Below are 26,258 nucleotides of genomic sequence, written 5' to 3'. Positions count from 1 at the left end.
ATCTTTTAAAACCATATGTCCCTCTTAACCTGGTATTGTGCAATTAGCCTACCCGACTGTGTATGTTATATCCATTAGGCTACTCCGCTCTGCAGAGGTCCTCCACTGTAGCTCAACCAGAAAGTGCATTATTTCAGTTGTGGCATTTGGACAAATATTCTGGCCTTGAAATGCTATTCTTTGTGCTTTGGAGGAAAGCTTTGTAAAAATGCATCCCTAGTGTTACAGTAAAGTAAATCAATACTGAGACTTTAAAGTTCAACTGCTGTCAAGATTTTCAGTCTATCGTGGACGTGCTGATGTTTTGGCCAAGAACAGTTCTCACAAAACAACCCAAAGTATAGTATGTAATGTGAATTTAATGTGCTTTGCCTTTTCATTCCTGTCATTTGCAATTATTATGATCTCTGTGAAAATAATGTGAATTAGGAATGAAAATAGCAAATTTATCCAGAGGTAATTTTTATTCCTAAACTGTTAAATAATCTAGTAACACAGAAAGTATGTCAATAGACAGCTCCGATTTTCATTTCATATTTCAAAGCAAGTAATGCTCGAGGGTATCTGCTGCTCACACTAAGGCTGGGTTCGAAAACAAGGATTAATTTTTAAACCTGATTTAATTGTTATGTAGCACCAACCTTTTAACCTAGCTTAAACTGAAAACAGAGTAAACCTCTCTTTAATTCTCATTTTAGTTCTAACTTCTAACCTAGATTAAATTTAATTATGTTGCACCAAAACTTTAACCTCAAATTTAAACTGTGATCCAGTATTAACTTTAAACTTAGACGTTAGGAGGTTTAACTTTAAAATAGCTGCTTTTGAGATAGATTGATGTATTTTGATGTGTGTGTGATGTGTTCCCCCCATCTCTTATACGTAATATATTGGCAGTACTCAAATGTATTTATTTATTTGATTATTTATTTTGACTTGAATAAGCAAGCATCTCCATTAAACTACTTGGTTGTACTAAATTGAGATTAATTTTTAATTGTGCAACAGAACTGGATTTATTAATTTTAAATCTAGTTTGCTGAACTGAATGAGAAATAAACTTAGATTAAGATTCTTTGTAGGTGCACCTCAGTCTAAGTTGAAATCAAACCAATTTATGATGTTAAAGTTATCATCTTCAGTGTTGCGGCTTCCGAATCACGGCAGACTGAAATTAGCTCTGGAATCTTGTGTGCTTATGGCCAACTTCCAGCAGCCCTCAATTACAATGCTGCAGAGCCAGAAAAGGGGAGAGAGGTAGACTGCATGGAGCCCTTCAACTCTGCTGTACTGCTCTGTCACTCAAACACACTGTCACCACCACGGCTGAGACAGATCGCCACACTGCGTTTAGGGACACATGGGAGGCATTTAGTGCGCGCGTACACACACACACACACACACACACACACACACACACACACACACACACACACACACACACACACACACAGATGTTTTGTGAACATTTTCTTGCAGCTATCGGTTAAACCACTGGGGGGAGCCTTGAAGAGCTTTCAATAGACACTCAGAATTTAATACTGCATAATGAGCTTCTGTATATATTTCCTCAAAATTAAAGCTAAATTTACTTTGCAGACAATTCAAAGCATTTATGCATTACATGAATTTAGACAGAACCACAGACAATTGGAAGCTGTTCTCCTTATTTAATGAAAAAGACACAATAATTTTCTGTGTGCCAGACACTTGGTGGTTTTGGATTATTCTGCAGATGGTGACAGTCTTGTTGAACACTTTCCACATTGCTCCAAAGTGTCTCTCAGGCTCAGTTACAGATCCTCTGCTGTGGTGTGGGTCCAGTGCCAGAGCAGGCCTATTGTTTGTACAAGGAATTTTAACACCCTTGCTCCTTTTTAAATATCAATATTTGAATATTTTTCCCCTTGATTTAATACTCAAACTTTAAATTCTCATAAGTATTGAATGATAGATATGTTTGCTTGGGATAGTTAAATATTTAAAATGGATCTTGGAGAAGAGTTTCAGAGCCGCTCACTCCATGAGAGTTAAATGTGGTAGCACAAATAAATATTGAATCCAGGACTTCACCTCCTAGACTTACATAAGACGGTTCTGCGCTAGTGAGCACACTAGCTACCTGCACCTTTTTAATTTGAGTTGAATAGCGACAGGCAAAGACTCCCTGTCTCAGGCAGTGTGCTGCAGCCTGTGGTTTTTATATTTCTTTAGCAAAGGAGAGCTTTCTGGTATGTAGGAGGAACAAGGTGTTGACTTATTAAGTGAACTAAGAAGTGAAGGAAAATGTTGTGTGCAGGGTCTATTGTAGGTGCTGCGGTTGGGAGCAGAGCCCATAAAACATATGGGAAAGTGTTTAAGACTTGTACTTATTTTTCTTAAACTAACTTAGCCTCTATTTCGACACAGAAATAATACACCTTTTCTGCTGTTGTCAGGTTTTGATATTGCTCAGCTTTTTCCTCTTTGTGTCTCTCCAGGTTTAAAAAGAAGGAGCCAAAATGAAGACAGCTGCCAAGGGTTTTGGGAAGTCTAAAATGGACCCTTTGCACCGTGAGGGTTGGTGGAACAGAAGGATAGTGCTAATGGTGTATGTGGCCTTTGAGCTTGTAACAGTCCATTCCCCCGTAGTCCTGGGGACCCTCGAGCTGCAGCTAGATGAGGAGCAGCCAGCAGGCACAATTGTAGGTGACATCAGTGCGGGACTTCCTCCTGGTGTCACAGCATCCATGTACTTCATCTCAGACCATGAGGGCACAGGCGTGGGCAGTGATTTGGACATAGATGAGAGCACAGGCATTATTAAAACTGCCAAAGTTCTGGACAGGGAGCTTAGGGATAGATACAACTTCATCGCAGTCACCATGACAGGTGTAACTGTGGAGGTGACCATCAAGGTGAATGACATAAACGACCATGCCCCGACGTTCCCAAGAAAGCGAGCCACGTTTAAAATCCCAGAGCAGACAGCCATCAGCACCAGGTTTCCTCTTGAGCCAGCTGTTGATGCTGATAAAGGCCAGCTTACAACACAGGGCTACCTTATCAAGGACGGAAATGTTGGCCAGGCGTTCACCTTGGAGACCAGGAGGGGGAGCAACGAGGTTCTCTATCTAGACTTGGTGGTCAATGCCATCCTAGACAGAGAGAAAAGATCCACCTATACTTTATCTTTAGAGGCCTTTGATGGTGGTTCCCCCAAAAAGATGGATCAGATGACATTAGATATTATTGTACAAGACATTAATGACAACGCTCCTGTTTTCAACCAGAGCCGCTACCACGCCATAATATCTGAGAACCTCCAGCCAGGAAGCAACATCCTGCAGGTGTTTGCCACAGACGCTGACGAAGGCGACAATGGGATGGTGCTGTACGAAATCAACAGAAGACAAAGTGACCCGGACCGCTACTTTGTCATTGACTCTCGCACTGGCATCATCACACTCAACAAGCCGCTTGACTTTGAGATGAGGAGAGTCCACGAGCTGGTGGTCCAGGCGCAAGACAACGCAACCCAACCAGAGGTGACCAACGCCTTCGTCACCATCCACGTCAGAGACTACAACGACAACCAGCCGACCATGACCATCATCTTTCTCAGTGAGGACGGATCGCCCAGAATCTCAGAAGGTGCGCAGCCGGGCCAGTATGTAGCAAGGATCTCAGTCACTGACCCAGACTATGGAGAGTACGCCAACGTCAATGTCTCACTGGAGGGAGGAGATGGAAAATTTGCCCTGACCACGAAGGATAGCATCATCTATCTGATCTGTGTGGACAAGATTCTGGACCGGGAGGAGCGAGACAGCTACGAGCTGAGGGTGATGGCAACAGATTCGGGCACGCCTCCTCTCAGGGCGGAGTCCTCCTTTGTCATCCAGGTGACCGACATCAATGACAACCCTCCTCTGTTTGACCAGCCGGTGTACAGGCAGGTCATTCCTGAAGTGGTGTTTCCAGGGAGCTTTGTGTTACAGGTGACGGCTAGAGACAAAGACCAGGGGCCCAATGGGGACATTAACTACAGCATCCTGCAAGACCAAGGTGCTTACTCAAACTGGTTCAGTATAGACTCTGTTACGGGGATTATCACCACACTCTCACAGCTGGATTATGAAAAGAACCCCAATCCCAGTATAACTGTGGTGGCCACAGATGGAGGGAAACCACCCCTGTCCTCTACGGCTGTGGTAAACATCGTGCTTCAGGATATAAATGACAACGAACCTGCTTTTGAGAGAAACTTCTACAATGTGTCCATAAAGGAGAACACAGCACCAGGGACCTGCATTCTTGAGGTAGGACAGTTCCTTTCAGATTTATTTAATGAAATAGTTTGCGAATTGATTGATTCTGTAAACACACTCCCACTTTTAAATGCTGAGCTCATGCAAGAACTTGAACTCAACTTGGGGGCAATTGTTAAGAGCATAACAAATGGAAATTTATTAGATAAATAGGAGAGAAATTTGTTAGACTTTGTGACTCCTTTCATTCCTCTATGAAGAGTTATTTTTTAATGTTAAAACTGTTTAAATTGGACTGCCTTAGTGTGGATTTACCTGCAGTTGTAGGCCAAGATGATCTCCTCTTTGGCTGTCCTCCCCTTCACCTCTCGAAAGGTTTCCAGGGTAACAGAGGCAGTGTAAAGTCCTCTGTCAGCCCAGGCACAAAGGGGTTTTTCACATATTCACAGGCAGAGACAAATTCAGGCCTTTATCCAAAGAAATAGATGTCACTTCACTCTAAAAAGGCACCTTAATTAGGCTAGTTGAGCGTGAGAAAAAATGGCCATAGCCGACAAGATGAATTGAAGTTTAGACAAATTACAGCTCCGCCAGTGACTGTAGTCTGGTTTCACTAAAACATATTGTATCTCAAGCAGTTTTAAGCTATCTTATTTATAAAGACACAACTACTAAAGACAGCTAATCAGTTGTTTAAATTTGTTTAAATCATACACTATAAATGCAAACATAAATTAATAAATAATAAATGAATACTAGTCTATTAATTTACTTGCTTACACTGAGTTTCTGGTACTTTTTGCCTTCATATTTGTTTCATTCTATCATACTGTGATTCTTCAGAGTAAGTTGATCTTTTTAGGTAAACATAACCTGTTAGAATTTGCAGCCACTTTTTCTTTTTTACCACCAACTTTTTTTTTTTTTTTACCACCGATCTTATTTGCCCGACTGGACAAGTGGTAAGAAATAATTTAAATGTTGTTAATCGGAAGAAATTTTGTTAATTGGAAGGAATTTTTCATGCAAAATGACAGAAAATGGTGTTTTCAGCCTCTCAAATATGGAGAGTCCTGCTTTTCTTTGTTTATTATCATATTAAACTCAACTATTTATTGATTAGACTGACAAAATGAGACAGTCACCTTGGACTTTTAAAACTTGAGATGGACATTTTTTAGACGTTACAGTCCTTGGCAAGGCAAAGTAAGGCAAGTTTATTTGTATAGCTCATTTCAGCAAAATGGCAATTCAAAATGCTTTACCTAAAAAATAAAAAGTACCAAGATAAAGTATAAAATGAACATAAGCAATATAAAAACACATTTCTACATGATTAAAAGAAGTAAATAGAAAATAAGAAAACAGATAAAGCAGGAAAGTAAGTTAAAGTGTAGTTTAACATATTCAAAAGCCTCAGATTTGGTTTAATAAAAGGCAGTGGCAAACATAAAAGTCTTAAGCTTTGATTTATTGATGCAGTTTTTTTTTCTCCAGATTTGCTGTGCATAAAAACTGTAAGTAGAAAGTAGACCTCTCCCACATGGCCTAACAAGTCTGAATGATTCATAATGAAGTACATTGGATTAATTATGACAATTAACTTTAGTCTTTATTGTTATTTAATAACTGCTAATAAAATAATTTGTACAGGGGCAAGTAGATTTATGACCCACTTGCCTGACCTGCTTCTTTCTTTTTAAGTATAGACATTCATAGAAATTCTGTTTTACAAGAGTCTGCTGTAGTATTGCATGGATCAAGGGGTTGGACACAGAGTGCAGTCCAGACAGAGGACCCAGCAGCAGACGGGATCTTGGCCTGGGGTTTGGTCTTGGGAGAGGGAGGGGTGAAGGGAGACGCAGGCCTCACCGCGACTTCTGGCTCGGCTGCAGAAATAGAAGCTACGAGGGCTTCTTGTGGGAGGTCCCCTAATTATAAATCACAGGGACCGCAAGGATGAGGAGAAAGTACTGAAATTGATTATGGAATTTTGAAACAAAACCAAAGAACAATTAAAAAATGTATGTTTTGGAGAACTGTAAAGCTCACTCGATCACTCTTTCCAGTGTGGACAGAAGTTCATGTTCTGTGAAAATATCTGGAAACCCAGATTTTGTTTTCTTTCAAACTAGAGATGGTCCTTCTCGTTGCCTCCAAAAAACATTACTACCTGCTCTCACACAGCTCTTGGAGTATGGCATGTTTGATCAGTGGCTTTACAGAGTCCAAGTATGAAGTAGTTCTTTAAAGCCACTGCTCTCTGGCCTCTCTTGAGCCTGCAGCCTGGATGCTGCAGACGTGTGTTTGGCGGGCCATGTGAGAACAGACTGCTCTTACTCAGGGTGCCAGCTCTACATCCAAACATCTCAGCAAGACATCTGATGGCTGCCTTTTTTTTCTCTGCAGATGAAATTCCCAATGTCCCCTTTTTCCATGCATAATGCTATCCAAAAACCATTACAATAAGGGTATTGTAATCATTAATTCAAACGTTTGAAGTGGCTCGATTTTTTTTCCTCTGCAGGTCACCAGCACAGCGGTTCATGATTATTCTAATACAGTCTGGCTCCACAGTGCTGTGCCTGTGATATTTTGTCACTTTCCGCCATACATCAATTGGTTTATGGATGAGTTTAGAATTAGATGTGTGGGGGAAAAAAGATAACTAAAAATAAGGACTTAAGCCTATTAACAGCAATCAGTCTTGTAATTCAATATGCAAGATCTACTGCAAAGAAAATGGGTCATCCTTGAGAGTGGAAATAAAATACGACATAAAAACAACATTTTAAAAACCACAAGCTGCATTGTGGAATGCATTTCATGAGCCATTACTAATTCTATTCTCAATTATTAGTTTTCAAACTGTGTCCAATTTTACAAGTTTTCTGGATGGTGTATAAGTCAAATATAACCATGTGATGCTACAAAGGAACCACAATGCCAAGATAGTTTGCCATACATTTATTTGATCCATTTATGTGGTGAATGATGTTCCTTTGCATTATTTTATATCTCCGTTTTACAGTGTGGATTTCAAGCATGCATTCACTCATGAGGTACTGTTACACTGTACTCTGCCAGTGTACAGTTTCTTCCAAATGTGTGAAGCTTTCTTAGAATAATGAGAAAGTTAACAAGATGAAACAATAATTACTTCGAGGTCATTTAATTAGGTCATTAAGCATAGGGGCTTTTGATTCCTGACTTGGAGGAAGAGGAGTAATACAAGATGTCATTAGGGATAATGAGGCACATCATCCAGCCTTAATACATCCAAATTCAGTAAAGCAAAGCCTGGTTGTCTTGGCTTTGGGACTTATTTGCCATTAATTCTCCTATGTGTTATTTCACTTATGAAGTAATGAAGCTTTCCAGTTGGTTATGTCAGAATCTCTCATTGGGGAACAATTTACACCTCATATCGTTGCGGTTTTTGGTCGGTTTGGAGTGCGTCTCTGCAAGAATTGTCCCCTTGTCTGTTTCGGGGGGTCGTTCTGGCTCCAGTAGAAAGGCGAGAGGGGGTCTCCAGGCAGCTGAGGGGGAAATGAGCCCTGACAAGTGCTGGCATGAGTGGCGGAGGTGACACAAGCAGGGGGGCTTCCTCGTCTGTCTGTTGGTCTGTCCCTCTCCAAATTCTTATCTGATCTCACTTCATATCTCATTAGCCCGGTGTGAGGATAGGCCAGACCTAATTTTCAAATCTGCCTCCGCCATGTTCATGACAGAATGGACCACTTGTCATTGCCGGAGCCCCCTCAGCAACATGAGACCAACACTGATTGCTGTGAGCAAACATTTTGCTGTTTTTCTTTCTTGAAGATGCAGCACAGACTTTTGCATTTATCACTTCCTGTGCCGTACAAAGTGCTTCAGGTCTAAGTGATATCTTGGCAAATTTATTGACGGAACACACTGCTTCTCTTGAAAAATCATCTGTGATATTGTCTAGGATTGTTTTGCTTTGGCAAGGATTTCTTGTGTGTAACAGTACTATAAGCCCTGATTCCAAATAAGTTATTATTAGTGTAAAACGAAAGTCAAAACTAAATGCAATAATTTGCAAGTTCTTTTTGACCTCTGTTTAGTTGAAAACAAAGACAAAATATTCAAACTAATAAACTTGTTTAGTGAACTTGTTTTTCTAACTATACAATCATGAGTTTAATACCAGCAGCATATTCCATAAAAGTTGGGACAGGGGCACCTGTTTGGGACATTTCACAGGTAAACGGGTAATTGGTAAAAGGTGATAGTTTCATGAATTAATATTAAAGGGGCATCCTTGAAAGGCTCAGTTGTCCACAAGAAAAGATGAAGTGAGGTTCACCACTCTGACAAACTGGTTTTGGAGCAACATATGTTGCAGACAATGCTCTTTTCAGTGACGTCCCTGTTTATTTCAGTAGGACAATGCCAAGACTCATTGTGCATGTGTTACAGCAGTGTGGCTTTGTAGTAAAAGAGTGCAGGCACTACACTGGCCCACTTTCAGTCCAGACTTGCCTCCCATTGAAAATGTGTGATACATTATGAAAAATAGAGAGACCCCAGACTGTTGAGTAACTGAGGTCGTATATCAAGCAAGAGTGGTAAATTATTTCAGCCTCAAAACTTCCAAAAACTGTCCTCAGTTCCCAAACACTTACTGAGTTTTGTTAAAAGAAAAGGTGATGTAACACAGTGGTAAACATGCCCCTGTCCCAGCTTCTTTGGAACACGTTGCAGGGATCAAATTGAGAATGAGGGTATATTTACAAAAAACAACATTCCATATCTTGTTTTTTTCAGTTGAATATAGGTTGAAAAGGATTTGCAAATCATTGCATTCTGTTTTTATTAGTATTTTACAACAAGCGTCCCAACTTTCCTGGAAACAGGGTTTGTATGAGCCTGTTTTAGTTTCAATTTTAGTTTAGCTAATACTGTACAGATGTCTTTTACAGTGGTGAAACATACAGCACCACTCAAACACATTCATTATTTCACTGAATTCTTTAAAGGCAGCCTATTTGAAAGAGGTACCTCAGTGAAGTGGCACTCAGAATCTCTTCTCCATTCCTTCCAACATAAAAGCAACTATTCTATGGGGAAAACGTAATACTCATAATTGCCCTGGAGAGAAACCATGAATGATTGAAAGACTGTGTTTCTTTCACATGAGTCCTTCGAAGTTTCCACAGTTCTTTTTGTACTGTAGTGACCACCTACTGGTGACAACCAGGCAGGTGCTAATAATGCTGGTCCCAATACCTTGAGCCATGGTGTCCTTGAGCTGTATTATCTGATGGAAAAAACTCAGAACGTAACCACTGTTGTGGTGTGAGGTAATAATTTTCTTAATGCAGACACGTTCACAATGCTCTTTGCTTTACAGTCAGGATAAAGGTCTGGTGTTCACTGCTTAATTACAAGAGTTGCTTTTCTTCTCACTTCCTCGGGGGACCTTGGAAAGCCTGTGTTGCTGAAGTGCATTTTGCTTTTCACTCATCTCTGCTTTTATTCTTTTGTGTGCACAAGAGTACCTACATTCCTTGCAGAATAAACTAATTTTAGTTATTTTTTAATATGTAAAAAGTTACATTGACAGTAAATTGATAAAGTTGACAAGTGCAAGTAGCATGCAGGATTTTGAGTTAGTTAATTCTCATGGTACATTTAAACAATAAGATCCTTTTTTTAAACTTGTTAAATTTAAGCTTCATAGCTCTGTACTCCTCCATAAAGTGAAGTGACATGTGTGCCTTTGAGAAATTAGTTTGTTGTCACCTGGTTTATCAAAACAATAAGCTCTTTTTTTTTTTTTTAATGTAGCATTCAAGTTTTGTAGCTCGACTCCTCCACTAAAATTTTCTTTGCTCAGAGTTTTAGCTGCCAGTCTTAAATGTCAGCCACACTTGTCAGCAGCTGTCAGTGTAGTGCATAAAAAAATACTCATTTTAGTTTTCACCCAAAAGTTCTGCAAAACAGCCTTCTAAAAGGCAATGTTCTGGTGACTCAAACTCTGCATTGCTGCATTATTCCTCAGTAATAAACTTCACTAACTTCTCAAGTAAAGCTTTTTCAGTGTCTCCAAATGAGACTAACTAAGGAGATGAGTTAAATTGTCAGTTTCAGGCGAGTATTTTGGTACAGAAACCATGTAATCAATTCTCACCAGACATTTTTCTGGAAACGGTTTGTGTCAAACAAAATGTTCACTTGTCTGTTTTAATACCAGACTGGCTCGTCTCCCTGTGAGACGGGTTTAGCTTGAGGCGAGCTGACTCTGCTTTTGGTCTCCACTGTTTCTTTTTCCTCCTGCTAACTACCAAGCTTCGCTGTGGCTCTGTGGTATAAACAGTATTTTCAGGGAATGGTAAAATTGCAGGAAACTGGATGTGCTACTTAATGTGTTTGCAAATGTAATACTTCCTTGAACACTTACTCCTGGGCCTCGCAGGGGCACTGAAGCGAACATAAACACTGATGTACATCTGGATAGAATGTGGGTGTTCAGGTCAAAGTTGCTGGGCTTGAGACAGATGAGCGCATTTTATTGTGCTCCGACGTCCATCAGCACATCCACCGCTTCCCTCTTTCCAGCGGCACAGGAAGAGGAGAAAGTTGTGGTAAAGTTTTAATGTTATATGGTTGAATACAGAAGCTGAGGGGAAGTGCTGTTCATTAGTGGGAAAACCAAGGCTGTGGGTGTTTAAACACCAAATGTGCACCAGAATAGAAGAACAACTGCATTTGGACTATAAGAGCAAATACTATCTTTATTTTAGAACTTTCATTCTTTATCAATCTCTCAGTTATTTTTAGAATTAATCATTTAATCATCAAGAATATAAAATATCAGCAAGTAGTTGAATACTGTATGTGCCCAAGGTGACGTAAATTGCTTTTGTTGTCAAAGCAACTGTCAAAAAATGTATAGTTGTTGGGCTAATCAAACTTTTAGCTGTAGTTTGTTTCTTTTAATTTTCTCTTGAAACAGCGAGTGGAGTGCTTATTGCTTCCATGTATCTGGTACAGGCAGTTAGGGTGGAGGATATTGGCAATGCGCAATTAGCTGACTCTTCCCGGACAGAGTAAACATGGCTGGACCAGGACCAAAACAACCTCAGAGACCAACAGAGGACAGTTTGATGACAAGGACTAGGCTACTAACCTGACACGCCAGATGGTTTGTTACACAGTACCATCTGGGAAGTCGTCGTAAGAAACAGTTTGGAAAAGGGCAGGAACTTTCAAAACACACTTGGCAGGACATTGGATGAACCATCTGTCTGTCACGTCTGTCAAGGGCTAACTTCAATCAATTAGATCAACCAGCGGAGCCAGTTGGTAAATCAAACTCTTGCCAAAGCTAGTTGGGAGAAGAGCAAAAGCATCTTTTCCATAGAGAAAAGCCTTCAGAGATGTTCTTTGCTCTACTTTCAATGAAGAAATACTCTTCAATTCTGTTATAACTAATGCTACTGTAATATCTATGCTAACCTCTTCAAGAGCTGCCATTGTTTGTTAGAGACAAGTCGCCTCCACGGACGCTTCTCATCATCAGCAGACCTAAAACCACGCCCGTAGCTGCCAGTAGTCCCTCCTAGGATGCTAATTGGCCACAGTACTGAGGTGGTTTTCTTACCGGGTTTGGCTCCTGGCACCCTGGGTCTGAGTCACAGCTAACAGAGCTAATGGCAGATGGTGGCTAGCCAAGTTACCTTAGCGACAAGTACACTTATCTTTTCATCAGGAAACTCCATAAATGACCTTGGGGCTGTTTCCCCTGTAGGCTGCATTCATCATGGTAACCAGCCGTGTTCACTGGGAAGCTGCTGAGCCCAGTTCTGTTGCCAGCTAACAGCAGCTAACAGTCACAGTGAGCTACTTTAGCAACAAATAAGAAAACCAGAAAATATTTTCTCCATAAAATATGATCCTGTTTCACCCAAAACAGTTACTAAAGTAATAGAAATGTGCTTTTGTACAGTGAAACCCCCAGAATCACTCTGCTCTGGTGAATGGATGTATACTCCTTACATACTCTGCATCATAAGTGTTTAATTGGAGGCAAATTTAGTAACACCACCAAGTGTAGGATGGGTCATCACTAGTTTTTAATTGTTTTCCAGGAAAAGACAAACTACCTACAAAACAAATACTCAATTTTGACTTCATGTGAACTTTGTTAATTATCTAAATGTTTTTGTTTCAATTAATATAGTTTTGAATGTGCTCATAACATACAGTTGTTGCTGTAAGAGTTGCAACAATCAGCCAGTAATAATTAGAAAAGTATGCAGTCAGAGTTCTTTGTAGGTAGCTGTTATGTGGGTGCTGAGTGGCAAAGCAAGAAGAGTTTCCAAGACTTCAGGGCAATTGTAAAGGGTCAGCACAGGCTGAGTGTTGGCTGTGAAGCAGAAGTTGTGAGAGATAAAATTCTGCTGGAGGGGTTTCCTGCCCACATCTGGCAAGGAAGGAAGATGGGCTTATATGGCTCTCTCAAAGGACAAGAAATTTCATTAGTACAGTCTGTCTGCCAGACTGTCGGCTGCAGGTGAGGCCGACCTCTCAGCGCTGCGTCCAAGTTTCTATGAAAGGGTGTGAGTGTAGTGAAAGGAGAAAGAGAAAACAGTGGAAAGTCTCCAGAGGGACGGTCGGCCTCTGGCAGCTGTGACAAAGCTCCGACTCAGCAGCTGGATCCAGCTGTTGATCCCTCCTCTAACATCTATCCTTGGACACTGAGGGGTGGGATCTGCTTCACTCTTCCTGTCCCTTTGTCTCTGTTTGTCTCCCTTTACTCTTTATCCTTGTCCATCCAGACATCTTATCTCTTCTTACTTCCTTTTCCCACACTGCTGTGTCCCATCTGTGATCCAGTTTCACCTCTCCACTTCCCCCCCGTTTCCCTCCAGAGAGGTGACATGTGGATCGGAGCAGGTGAGAGCAGAACATCTTCCTGTCTGGGGATGCTCAGGCCTCCCTGGAGTGACGTGAACACGCTGCCTTGTGGGTCCCAGTCAGACCAGGCCCAGACTTAACCAATTTGATGATGCAAGAAAGAAATGGGTGTAAATTACTAGCAGAGTGAAGTCAGACTGCAGGTGTGTGTGCCTTCACGGTCACGTTGTCGCAATGTTGCGTTGAGGCGCAAGAGGAGCACTTTTCTTGACCCTTGTAAATAGAGACAATTATTCACTTTGCTTCCCTCCTCCTTGGAGACGACTGAATGGGAAGGGGGGGGGTTAGGCTGAGAGGCTTGCTGTGATGAGGGCTGCCAGGCCTTCTGTTCTCACAGCCCGTGGTCCCCCTGCACATGTGCACGGCAGTTGGCACTGCTCAACAAGCTGGGCATCAGGAAGCATCATCTGCGCGTGATATTCATTCTGTTCCAAAGCAAATCTGTGCTAAATCATCCGTCCAGTCCCCTGCTGTCCATGAGAAGCCACCAGACTGGAAAGCAGACGCTGAGTGACAGCTTGCCAGGTAACAAAAATCAGTAACCAGGAAACACGACCCCAAACAAACAGCAACAAAATCATTTTTTTGATGTCATGATGAGATGCAGGTATTTAAATGGCACACAATCAGCTGCCAGCATGTTGTATTTCAAATTCATGACAAAACTGCCTCTTTCTAGAAAAGCATGCACTATATATACACAGCCCCGAAATATCTTAACCACTGAGCAAATTGTCTCCATATCCAGGACTTGACTGTTACAAAGAATGCATCGCTTTTGTCTGCCAGCAACCTCAGCCCCCCCCTTTCTGCTCCAGCCTCACTGCTGTTGCACTGGCTGCCAGTTGAAATAACGATTGAGAAGAATGTTACTGAGCCCAACAAGCTCATGGAAACAGTGCAGCATTTAGTTGCAGGGCGTGTGGTCAGATCTTCCTATTCCTGGTCTCAATTAGATCAGTTTTAGTTTATGACCAGGTCTGATGAGGGCTGTGAAGGTGGCTGATTAGTCAGCGCCTCAGCTCCCTGTGTGAGAAATTGGTGATAGTGTTTCAGGAAAGAAGTGGTAAAATGGGGGAACCATGCAAAATGCAGCAAACAAGGCTAGAGGTAAAGATTCCAAAGCCAAGGCTATCTCTCTGTGTGGTCAGGAAAACGTGGGACCTACGCTGACACTGTTAAAGCAGGATGTTTTGCAGATGCTTGTTAACAGTAATGACGCCATGAAACCTTTCAGCTCCTGTGTGGACCGAATTAGTGCTTGCTGCTCAGGGCTGGTATTGAACCTAAATACTTTTTTTCAGTACTGACTAAAATGTGAACAGGCACTGTGTATCGAAAATCCTTGCTCCGATTTGTACTCCCCTCACTTGTTCTTTGATCTGACATTTTTTAGATTTTAAGGCATAATCTACAATATTTTCCTAAAAATAAAACAATGTGTGGACTCATATAAACATAATCTAAATCATCCCTTATGACCCACTAGAAGTGTGTGCTGGTGGCTGTATCTGCAAAGACTCTGCCCTATAGCTGTATTCCCTTATTTTCTCATGTTTTGTGTAGTCCCCAGTCAATACAGCATGCAGGTTTTGAGGTCAGAATTCTATAAAAACATGGCGACTAATGGTTACATCGAATTCTGTGTTGCTTTTTTCTTCTGACAGCTACACACATAAATGCACACCAGCAGAGCAGACTGAGGATTGCTTTCGCTGTATTAACACACAATCTGGTGTTGTGGGGAGGTCCTGGTGTCTTTATTTACCTACCTTTATTATTCTGGCAATTTAACTTGCATTGTTTTAAGACATTTAACATTTGAGACATTTGATACATTTTTTAAGTAAGAAGTAATTTGTGTGCATGATGAAAAGGTTTTCCAGAAAGATTACTGGAAAACACTATTTAGAATTGATTAATGAATTAACTTTAATGTATCAATTTTGATAATCAATTAAAGCTGAGGTACACAGTTTATTTTTGGTGTCATTGGGCAAAGGTTCCATGATAACCTTTAAGCGTAAATGTTGAGAAATTTTGAAATTACAAGGCAACTTACTTTAATAGACTTCTGGTTTTTGAGCCTAATTCAAATTCTTAAGTTCTGAAAGAGTTTTATCAACTAATAAAGTTTTGTTGAGATAATTTCCTTTTCTTCTTTTGATAGGAAATTAATTAAATTAATTATTATTTGAGTTTTAGAAACCCATAAAAGGGGAGACTTTGGCCAATCACAGGTCACTGAGATAGTTGATTGGTGAGTCTCATTCACAAAACTGTGAGTGTTTGACACCCTGGAAATGAGAATCGCTCACTGCACCTTTAATACAACAATGCATTTGATGGTACTTGGCACAATTCTAGTGAGTAAGTAGTTTTTTCAAGCCTTGTAAGACATAAAAAGATAGCAAGACGGCGAGAGAAAAGGGAGAGGAGGTTTGTGGGGTGAGATGCTCCACTTTTACATTGCGGTTACCCAACGTTGTCTGTCTTGGCTTCAGACAGAGAGGCACCCAGCCTGCTCCAACCAGACTCCCAGTCTGTGTGTGCTGATGCTCCATGGTGGTCCTCCCTCACTCTGTTGGTTGCATATTATCTCGAAGCCTTCGCCACATGTACCAGAAACGCCCCTTGTGTTGTAAGGAAGGACATCTGTTCTGCCTTATCTATTCTAAGGTAAAGCATCCACCCTGCAGATTAGTTGTAACGAGGAGGCAACTGCTTAGCTTAGTGCCGGCTTCCTCTGAGTGCTAGGAGGTGATTTGAAGATTTAGCGGGGGAACTAATTACTGCAGGGTTGTGTACCTCATCAATAAGGCTAATTTGGTCTGGTGCTGCAAAGTTTATGTTGAGAGTGGTGTGCTGCTTCTTTTAAGCAGCGTGTTGAAAGGCCAAATCTTTGTTTAGATTATTGTGTATAGCCTGGTGCTGCGAGGGGCCTGCAAGCGGAGTCGGAGCAGAGGGACTGTCTGCTGTAATTAGGCTGAGCTGGTATGCAGGAGCAGAGGACTGTGTGATGTGTGATGTGGTATCAGAACAGGCGAACACAAAGCCAGGGACTGTAGGGTGTGTGTGTATGTGCGTGTCTTCATGTAGACACGGTTCTCTAATCAGACACGGTTCTCTAATCAGTGCCCCCAGTGCCAGTGTTCCTCCCAAACTCTTAGAAATAACGGTTCCAAAACGGTTCTTCCTTAAGGGCTGAAGTTCCACCCATTATTTTCTTATGAAACCCCCTTTTTTTTGAAGACTGGGTTTGTCCAGTGTTCTCTGTAAGATTAAAGGTTACATTAAGAACCCTTTCTATCTAAGAAAACCTTTATGGATGAAAGAGCTCTTCAGGGATTGTTCCTTGACAAACTCTTTCGTACCATAATATAAAAAGTTTCTCAGCAGAATGCCCTGTGTGGGTTTTAGCTAAAACTGTGTTCTAGATAAAACCTTGGAAATATGAAAAGATTCTTGGTAGAACCCCCTGGGTGTGTTCTAGATAAAACCCTTGGAATATAAAAAGGTTCTCTGTACAAGCCCCTAAATATATTCTAGATAAAACCCTGGGGATATAAAAAGGTTCTCAGTAGAACTCCCTGCTGAGTGTGTTCTAGATAAGATCCTTGGAATGTAAATAGGTTTTGGTTAGAACCTCTGGAGTATATTCAAGATAAAACCCTTGGAATATAATAAGGTTCTGGATAAAACCCTTGAAATATAAAAAAGTTCTTGATAGAACCTACTAGGTGAGTTCTTATTAGTACCCATAGAATGTAAGAGGGGTAACTTTTTATGTTGGGTTGTAGGTGGAGCTCTCTGCAAGGGAGATGGAACCTTTATACAAGGTTCTACCAGGAAACAAAGAGGGTTCTCCTATGGAGGCAAGCCAAAGAATGTTTTATGGTTCTAGTCAGCACTCTTATTTCTAAGAGTGCAGGTCTGTTCACAAATATATTTTGTGAGATCCAAAGCACCAACAGGAGACTGAAGCGGGGAAATTTATGACGCAGATATTATTTTGGCTGTTCATGTCCAAACTAAAATGATGCTCTGCAGCATCTTTCCATTCCTCTGCAAGTTGAAAGCTGCAGCCAGTCTGATCCAGTCAGGGCAGAACCATATTGAGTTGCAGAACCATGGAATGTGAAGTGAAAAGTACTGACCAAAGATTTTTGTGCTTTTATTGTGAGCAGTCTGTGCACAATCTACCTTCGTTCAGGCTTTCAATCAAGGCTGATCACCCTCGGAGGATGTATGAAAAAATACTTTGTGCTTACCTTCCCAGAAAAAGTGTGTATTGCCGGCAGCTTCCTCGGCGAAGTCAACTCAGCACTCAAATTGATGCAGACAAGCCGAGCCGGTCAGTGCAGTAGCCGGGATAATGGAGAAACAAGTTGTTGATGCTTTCAACAAGCCAATTCATCATCGCCAGGGCTAAAGACATCCAGACATCTGGTTTCAGAAGCCGTCTCCAGTCAAACCTGGCTGTATCTTTATTGAGGATCCCTGGAAATGATGCATAATGTATTTCATCAGATCCCTGAAGCAACTACAAAAGCATCAAACCCCTGGCGCATTTCTGTCGTGCCACAGAACACTGTATCATCTCTTCTGGATACAGCTGTCCTTTACAACCAAGTTAACCTTTCAAACACCTGCTCTCTCAGTAAAAGAACACTTTCAGAGGTTTTTTTTTTCTTTTTTTTACATTTTAGTAGTAGAATGGCTTGTGTGCGACCTCAGTCTCATGTGGTGGGCGGCACTGGCACTCAGATGTAATGTCACTGAAGAGGTCTGTGGGGGCGTGCAGATGTGAATGGTCTTGGTTTGCAGATCTGTGCAGATCTTTGGTTTGATGCCTGGAGAGAATCCACCTGCTGCCAATTTTTACTATCAACAACTTATTGCTTACAGGACCTGATTTGTCCAGGCAGCGGATATGATGATTAATGTAGCAATTTGCCTTTTGTATGTGAAGTCATGGCATGCTGGAATAACAGCAGCTTACTCAGAGATCTGCCTTGGACTGGCTAGTTTGCCTTTTAACTCTTAACTCTCTAGTTATTCAGGAAACAAATGGCTGCTTGACTGTTTTGTTTCCCTCCTGCAGCCCATTCACAGATTTATAGTACAACCACAGTCTTCTACTGATTACAGTGTAATCAACAAGGTTATACTCTACCTGCAAGTAATGAATGTTGCTTTCTCTTTGACGACTTTTTAACAAAGTGTAACCATGATGTTGAAGCAGAGAAAAAAGGGTTACCATTAAGTTTTCTAAATTACTCAGCATTGTGACTGCAGGCTATTTGCAACAGTTCCACACGTGGAACAAGGCCCAATCAAAAACAAAAAATAAAACTGCTATCCATGGCAATGTAGAGAAAACACTACACACCACAACACTACAATATTTTCATATTTATGAATAAATATTTTGTGATTTGTATAATAAATAATGGAAAGTAAGGTTTGGAAAGACGTTTTAGTGACAAATGACCCCTTGGGATGTTGAGATTTTGCTAGGGGACCTGTGAAAGTGACACACACATATAAAATCACATCCAACGTTAGCAAAATGCTAGCTAATGACTGATGTCGATTAGCTAGCTGGTTTGCCAGTCTTTTTCTAACATAGGCTATCAAATGTAAGCAAGCAAATGACTGTTATAGATTAGTTAGGCAGTTACCTAGTAGAGTTTTGTGGCAGAGCAAGAAACTAGTTAACTAGTAAACTAATTGTTCATGCAGTTTAGCTAGCTAGTAAGCTAGTGTTAGCTTACTTAATATTTGATGATATATATGTATCTCTTAGTTTTCTTGTCAACATAGATGAGCCTAGCACATATCTAATTAGCCTACAGCAAACAGGAAAAGAGAAAGTTGACCGAGGTTTCAAAAAGGGGCGGGACTTTGGAAGATCAACTGCAAGTGACAAATAGTTTTTAAAAGATTTTTGAGGCCCCCAAAATGTTGCTGTTGGGGTTTCCAGGGGCTCTCAATTGTCAGTCAAGGGGTCTCTGTATTTAACGCCATAACTCAAGTCCCATTTTCACTGACATTTTGCCAGTCCATTAGGACTACAAACGAACTGTCACACTTTCAGTCGTGGACCCGTTGGTCTAACCTCTCAACGATCATATTCTCCTGACAGATCGGCCAACACTGTGAATACAGACTTCGGGCAGTTTCATCATCACACGTATAACAAAAGCTTTGATTAAAAATAAATAATGTTTTCCACCCAGGGGAAGCGATTGAGTGATGTTTAAAGTTGATTCTGACAACATCTGAAAAGTCCCGATGGATGTGTGGTCTCCAAAGAAAACAGAATGTTTGATAAGATGGTGGAGATGTAGAGTCTCTTTTGTGCTGCAGGATAGATAATAGGCTCGTGCAGAAATGTTCATTTCACGGTCATAATTTAATGTAAAACCTGCTACAGGGCATGTAGGTTTTTCAAATTGTACAATATAATTCCAAAATGTAACTGTCAGCGCTGTGAGCATCTTGTAATGTTCATGGTAGTTCTCTCTGCTGCTTTAGAAACATCACTCATCTGAAAGAAAAAAATGACTTTAAACATCCTAACTCTGCCCATATGCAAGCACAAACCATTTCATTTATACCTCTATGTGTAATTTGAGTGTTTAAGCTTAAATTGAACGTACTGACATGATGCTTTGGCAGTAACCTTTTCAGTGAACAATAATGTACAGAGTATGAGCGAGCAGGAGAAAGATGAGAAAATAATTAGGCTCCTTTTCTGGCTTTAAATCTCAGCCAGTTTCTGTCAGCGCTCTTCCCCTGTCACCATTCCTGTCATCGCTGCTACTGCACCATTTTTTATTTATGGGCCTTCCCTTCCATGTTTTTCTACCTCGAGCATACTAATTCTACACTCTAATAGGCTTAGTGGTATCCACACAGTTTTTATTCTCTTATTACCATGAAGTCATCTTTGAAATGAAATATCGCCCACCTCAATGTGAAATGAGCTGCACAGAAGTCTTCTGCTCATGTAACCCCTCTACCAAGAGGCAGCGTTTTGTCCTTGAAGAAAACCACATTTCAGAAGGTATGGAGTCAGTAGAAGTTTTCTTTTGCTCTGCTTGTGCTTTTCTGAAAGGGGTTCTTTCTCTGGGAGACTCATCCGAGCCTCTCTGCCTCCTGCAGTTCTGTAAATGACTTGTAAACAGGCTGTTTAAGTGTGAAGTCACCCTGTGCCCTGTTGCTTCCGTTCTTTATCCATCACACTAACACACATACACATAAGAGTATGGTGAATGTTTTTGCTAAAGAGCTGGGGGAAGGGCACCACTGCTGTTGTGGGACGGGGCCAAGAAGCTCTGACATGCTCTGCAGAAAGTAATTTCTGCAGAAGAGATGCAAGAAATTATTTAGAAAAAGATTAATTTTCCATGATTTAAAGGGATAGTTCGGATTATTTGACTGGGGCTGTATGAGGTACTTATCTATAGTGAGCATATTAGTTAAAGTAGATGGTGGCCAGCATGCTCTCAGCTTGGAGAAGCAGGAGGAGTAACAGCACGGAAGCTAAGAAGCTTTGGAGAGAGTAATAGTTGGCTTATATAACAGTGATTTCCCATCACAAAAGGCTGTCTGACCGCAAGGTGAAGCGCTGAAATTATTCTGAATATAGCATGCACTTAAAAGTGATATTTTCATTTTAGTTGGACCTTTATGAAAGTGGCTAAAATACCTTTTTTGCTGCCCGTGTCCACAGCAATTCATTGTCTAGTTTCCATGCTGGTGCCCCTCTCTGCACCTGAGGAGTGCCAACCAAAAACTACTTTTAAAGTTAAAAAAAATAATAATAATAACATCTCAAAAGTGACCAAAAAAGTGATTCAGTCTTATCTTTTTAGAAATTTTCTAAAGACTTGCAACCTTTTATTATACATAAATTCTGAGTTTTGAGATTCTGAAAATTAGGAAAAAATAGTCACAAAAAAACTAACCCAGGAAGATGATGATTAAAAGACTGAGCAGAAGAAAGGACAGCAGTTTGACCTGCACTCTTTAGAGGAGAATGAATGAAGAAAATGATTGAAACAAATGCAAAATGCGGAAGGCGGAAGAGTGAGAAAGAAGGGAGATGCTGAGAGGGAAGAGGAGGCGATTTACCTCATGCTGTGTGCCTGCAAATGTGGCGTGTAGATGAAGCTCAAGTGCTGGTTTGTTACCATGGCAATATTGGGAAACAAGGAAGGGGTAAACAAGAAACCCCATCGATTTCACGCCCGAATCATCATCTGAAGTGCCTGTTTTTCCATCGTAATTGCGGTGGAGTAGTTATGTACTAGGACGGTCCCTAAATAAATCGTGCAGAGGTGATCATATGAAACTTTGAGAGCATGGCTGCTCCACAATTCGCACAAACACCAATCTATGACTTTCTATTTTTTTTGAGGACTGGTAAGAGTTAATGTGTCCTTTTTTTCCAGAGTTCATCACTGTTTCTTTTTGGACTGTCTCGCTGTCTCAGCTATCACACGACATTATCAACACATCCTCGTGGTCTGGGGAACACGTAGCAGGGTCTGAGGATGTTTGTTTGGAGATAGAAACATCATGATCTCTTGGCTGGAGAAGGTACATTTGTCCTGATGTATAAACACAGAGTCTAAACTGAGCTATCGGATGAATCTATATTGTATATCAACTGAGGTTTTCATTTGGAGGGGGGCGATCGGGGGGGTAGCAGAGGACTGAATATGTTTATTCAACATGTTCGCCCTCCTCAAACCACCCCCCAACCCACCCTCGCATGTTGTCAGTGGCTGGGCCTCTGCATCTGTCATGCAGGACAGACATGGGGGAGAGTTCACAGGGCCTCCTCTCTGCTCAGACGTCTTTGTCCATGCTTTTTGTCTCGCTGCAAGGACTTCCCTTCACCCTGTCCCTTCCAGCTCTCATGGGTCCTGATAGCAGATCATGGGCATCCTAATGAAGTGCCAGCATGATTAGATTGAATTTGCCCGTCCTTTTCCATTTGGAAGCCAAGGGCTATCAGTCTAAAAAACACTTCCCTTCAGAAACAGACTTATCCCACTGGAGCTGCCAGACTGTTGCTACTCTTCAGACTTTATCTCCCACAATTGAGCCATGTGAAGAAACAAACACAATTCTGTTATCTCAGAGTGGACAAAGCCTGTGTGGGCACTTTGGACAACAATAAACAGTCAAAGTGCTTTTAGCTTTCATTGGACTGATCAGAATGTACCTGAGGAAACAGAATGTGTTTGCCTTAAAGCTAACTTTGGTGAAATAGTTAAAAAAGTTGTGATTTTGAAGCTCAGTGTGGCGGCTCTGACTGTTGCTGTCTTCACTGTGCCTGGCACTGTGTGCTTGGGCTGGGACGATACTCTTTTCACCCAATTTGATGCTATCATGATACTTGAATCATAGCACTTCTTCTTTTGAAGTAATAGCTACATATAGCATTTGCTGCTCAGCAAACTGGTGCCATAAGAACAATAAGACCATAGGTAAGATTTTAGACCAAAATAAATAGAGCTCCTTAAAACTGCTCACAGCACGAATGTGAGTTTTGACCTTTGTGTTTGCTGTAGCTGGCCAGTGTAGAGTGTTGGAGTTGCAGATTGAGTTAGAAATATGAAGTGAACAGAGTTAATATATTCCTGAATAAATATGAGCACACATGTTGTTTTCTCTTAAGCAAAATGAGTCAGTTTGTCAAGATAATATCACTGGGGTCGTGATGCTAATTTCCACTAGTGCATTAACAGGAATTCTCACTTTATGTTAACATTAAGCTAACAGACTAATTGTTAGTCAATCATATATAGAAAAAAATCAATTCAGCAATCACAAAAAAGAATCTTGATACATAAGAGAATCGTTTTTTTTCTCCCACCGTTCCCATCTAACTCCTGGCTGATCCAAAAATGTCCGAAGAGGTGGAGCATCTGTGGACCTCATGCGGCTGAATGAAGTGGCTACCCATTTGTGATGCACCCACTTGTCACTCAAAGTGGGCATGACCCTATAAGTTTAAGCTTCAGTATGATTAAAAAGGAAGAAGGCATATGTATTTATCCCTTGGAGAAATTATGTTTTCACTCTGTTGTTATTTTACACACACAAGCCTGAAATACACGCACATTCACAAACAGGACCTATAGACATACATTATTGGAAAGATGTCAGAGTGAGGGGGCTGCACACATACATGCATATATTTATACGTTCATATAGTCAGGCATCCTGTGCAGCAGGGGTTTGGTGCCTTGTTCAGTTGGACTGGAAAATTAGAGACCAAAACCATTTTTTGTAGCAGGCGTGTTTATTCCTGCTGTGAAGTTATTTTAATGTGGGTCTATGGGGATTGACTCACTTTTGGAGCCAGCCTCAAGTGGCCATCTGAGGAACTGCAGTTTTTGGCACTACTGCGTTGGCTTCATTTTTCAGCCCTGGAGGTTACTGCTTGTCTAATTGGCAACATGTGGTTGCAAAATGAGGAGTGTGCCTTTCTGATTAGTGGAGACACTATAGTGTCACCCTGTTTTCACAATTGAATTCTGTTGTTGGTTCTGGTTACTGAGAAGAGATCATTGCATGACAGGAAGTGATAAATTAAAACTGATTAAGAAAGTACAAATCATTCTAAAATTCAGCAAGCACAACACTGCAATCTCCAGTGATGCCGCAACCTGTTAACCTCATCCAAGAAGTAGTTTGGGTCCAAACACTGCAGTTTACTCATGTCACAATCATGAATTTAGGTTACAAAGTAAAAGCATTCATTTATATCGTCTGGGCATTTGGCAAAGTAACCAAGTTTTTTTGCAGCTTTAAGATTTCCCCTTCTTGTAGCTGAAGCAACTAAATATCTGTTAGATCTATTTTAGAAATCGTAGTATATTGTTTCCTACCTTCTTTAGACATTCAGCTGGACTTAGGTAACTATAATCTGTCTGATGCATTTAAAACTGACCGTAAAATATAAAGAAACTGTGTGTTTTGTAAGTGGATGAGGGAGATGAATTGTGCAGCAGTTTGCGTGCCAGTGTGTTCTTTTCCCAGTCTGGGAAGGTGGGACAAAGCTGCAGGATTTGGCCGGTGTTTGTGCAGTAGGAGAAGGGTGCATCAAGATGAGGCCAAAGCACACAAGCTGAAGAGATTTTTGGCCTGGACATACAAGAGACAGTGCTTCAATCACAGCAGATCCACACTTAAGAAACGGTGGGATCTGAAAGCAATCCGTGATTTAATTGGCCTCATTCTTCTTTGTATGCTCATAATTGAGTTGAAGTCATAAATTTGGCTTGCTAATGATATTATATGACGGGACAAGTACTTAAAGATGGGAGCTTACAGAGGGAAATTAGGTTATGTTGATACAAGACACCCTACACACTTCAGCAGTATTGAATTTTCATTCACCCAGTGCAACAACTCACTCTAGTAGTGGCTGTTTTTAAAGTTCTGGGCGACTTGTGCCGATGGGGGGACTCCTGCAGAATTTTGCCCTGTCCGCATCCTGGTTTGGCTTGAGCTCTGTCTGAAGGGAAATGAGGAATGATCTCCTTTAGGTCACAGGCCATGATTATGGGAGTAAGTATATGAGGAAAGAAGTACTTAGAAAAACTGTCCCAGTGGATATTTTGTGTAGCTATGGCAAGTGCTACAGAGTTGGCGCTTCCAGGCCTTTGTAGACCGTTTTAACCACTTAGGTCATTTGTTATTTTCGAGAGCGCCTCCTCTCATCTGTAGGAGCAGCACTAGTGCTTTGTTGAAATTGCCACTTTTTAAATACTCAGCTGATTTATTATAAACCATATTTAAGTGGTTGAGTCTTTTTACTAAAAGTGAGTGAGTTCATTTCTCATAAACTCTTCTGTGTGCTTGCTTGAATAGAGTGATTTAAATGTCTGCACCAATATGTTTTCAAGTTTCAGCTCCGTAACTACAGATCTTGCACACTTTTGTGCAATTTTGGTGACCATTTTCGAATGCATGCTACAGGATACTGTTTCAGATTCTTGGCTGTATTTTTCCATCAGTTTAGGCAGCCAGTGGTTTCCATTCATTTTGGGTCAAAAATAAGTTGGCAGACTCTTGAACTTGTTTAAGTTGTGTATTCCATTACAGTTCAACTAAGTCCATAAGTCTTTCTTAATGTGACACTACTGTTGCATAGTAATGGGTTTAAGTGCAGATAGATTTGAAAACTTTGCACCACAATACAGAATTATTATGAATGTTTCAAGAGGTGGTCAGTTTATTTTCTTACAGAAATGAATGGAATCAATGGAGGCCTGCAGCATGAGAAAAATACAGTAGAACTTTAAAGTTCCCATGAAGGTAGTGGAGTGCTCATTTCTTACATGTTTCCTGTAAAACAGGCTTATAGGGGGAACTTATTGCAGACAATGATCAGTGTTTACAGTAACCAGTAGCACTGTGCGTTATGCCCCCCTCCCAGTTGCAGCAAAAGTGGTTCATGGATGGATGTAGGAAGGAAAAAGGTCCTTCTAGCTAAATTTTCCCGAGTTGAGAGCTCCCAGTAAACACGGCGGAACTGGGACCAGAACAGCCTCATTTATATTTTTGTTTTACATGCTTTGCTGCGTCATAAATGAGAGAGCATTTCATTGGATGCAAATTTAGTGTTCACCCTCAGAAAAAAACAAACTCTAAAAAACCCTTAGAATACCCAAGAATATCTACAACATGGCTTTTTTGTCATTTTCGGATGTGATACTGATGTATAGCGGAGTACATCTGTAATAAAAAACACTTACACATCAATCTTGACTTCATAGGAACTTTAAATTTACAGAAGCACATGTGCCGTGCTACCAGGTCTTTAGATTTTAGGAGGGATCACTGAATCAAGGCTTCATTTTTGTTTAGAAGTCTGCTTGTTCTTGGGCACTTCTTTCTTTCCTGGGGATTTGTTGCTCATGAGTCATAACTTTTTGTAACAGGAGGAGTGTTTTTCTTTGATGAGCTCTCCTAACTGGCCAACAACTGTGGTAATTTTGATATGGCCTCTCCTTTACTGGTGCAGCTCTT

General features: G+C 40.9%; 1 protein-coding gene across 1 annotated transcript in view; it reads left to right on the top strand.

The window, feature by feature from the left end:
* Window positions 1-26,258, top strand: part of LOC146328370 (protocadherin-16-like) — a 123,956-nt gene that overhangs the window by 5,964 nt on the left and 91,734 nt on the right. The window contains exon 2 of the mRNA XM_084717379.1: window positions 2,481-4,301. Coding sequence (XP_084573505.1) covers window positions 2,502-4,301 — 1,800 coding nt within the window. The 5' untranslated portion in view covers window positions 2,481-2,501. The remainder of the gene's footprint in view (window positions 1-2,480; window positions 4,302-26,258) is intronic.

The sequence above is a fragment of the Lutjanus erythropterus genome, chromosome 4 (assembly GCF_056507025.1).
Source record: "Lutjanus erythropterus isolate fLutEry1 chromosome 4, fLutEry1.hap2, whole genome shotgun sequence".
Taxonomy (NCBI): Eukaryota; Metazoa; Chordata; class Actinopteri; order Lutjaniformes; family Lutjanidae; genus Lutjanus; species Lutjanus erythropterus.
Note: the sequence above shows the minus strand (reverse complement) of the source record. Positions and strands in the feature narration are given on the sequence as shown.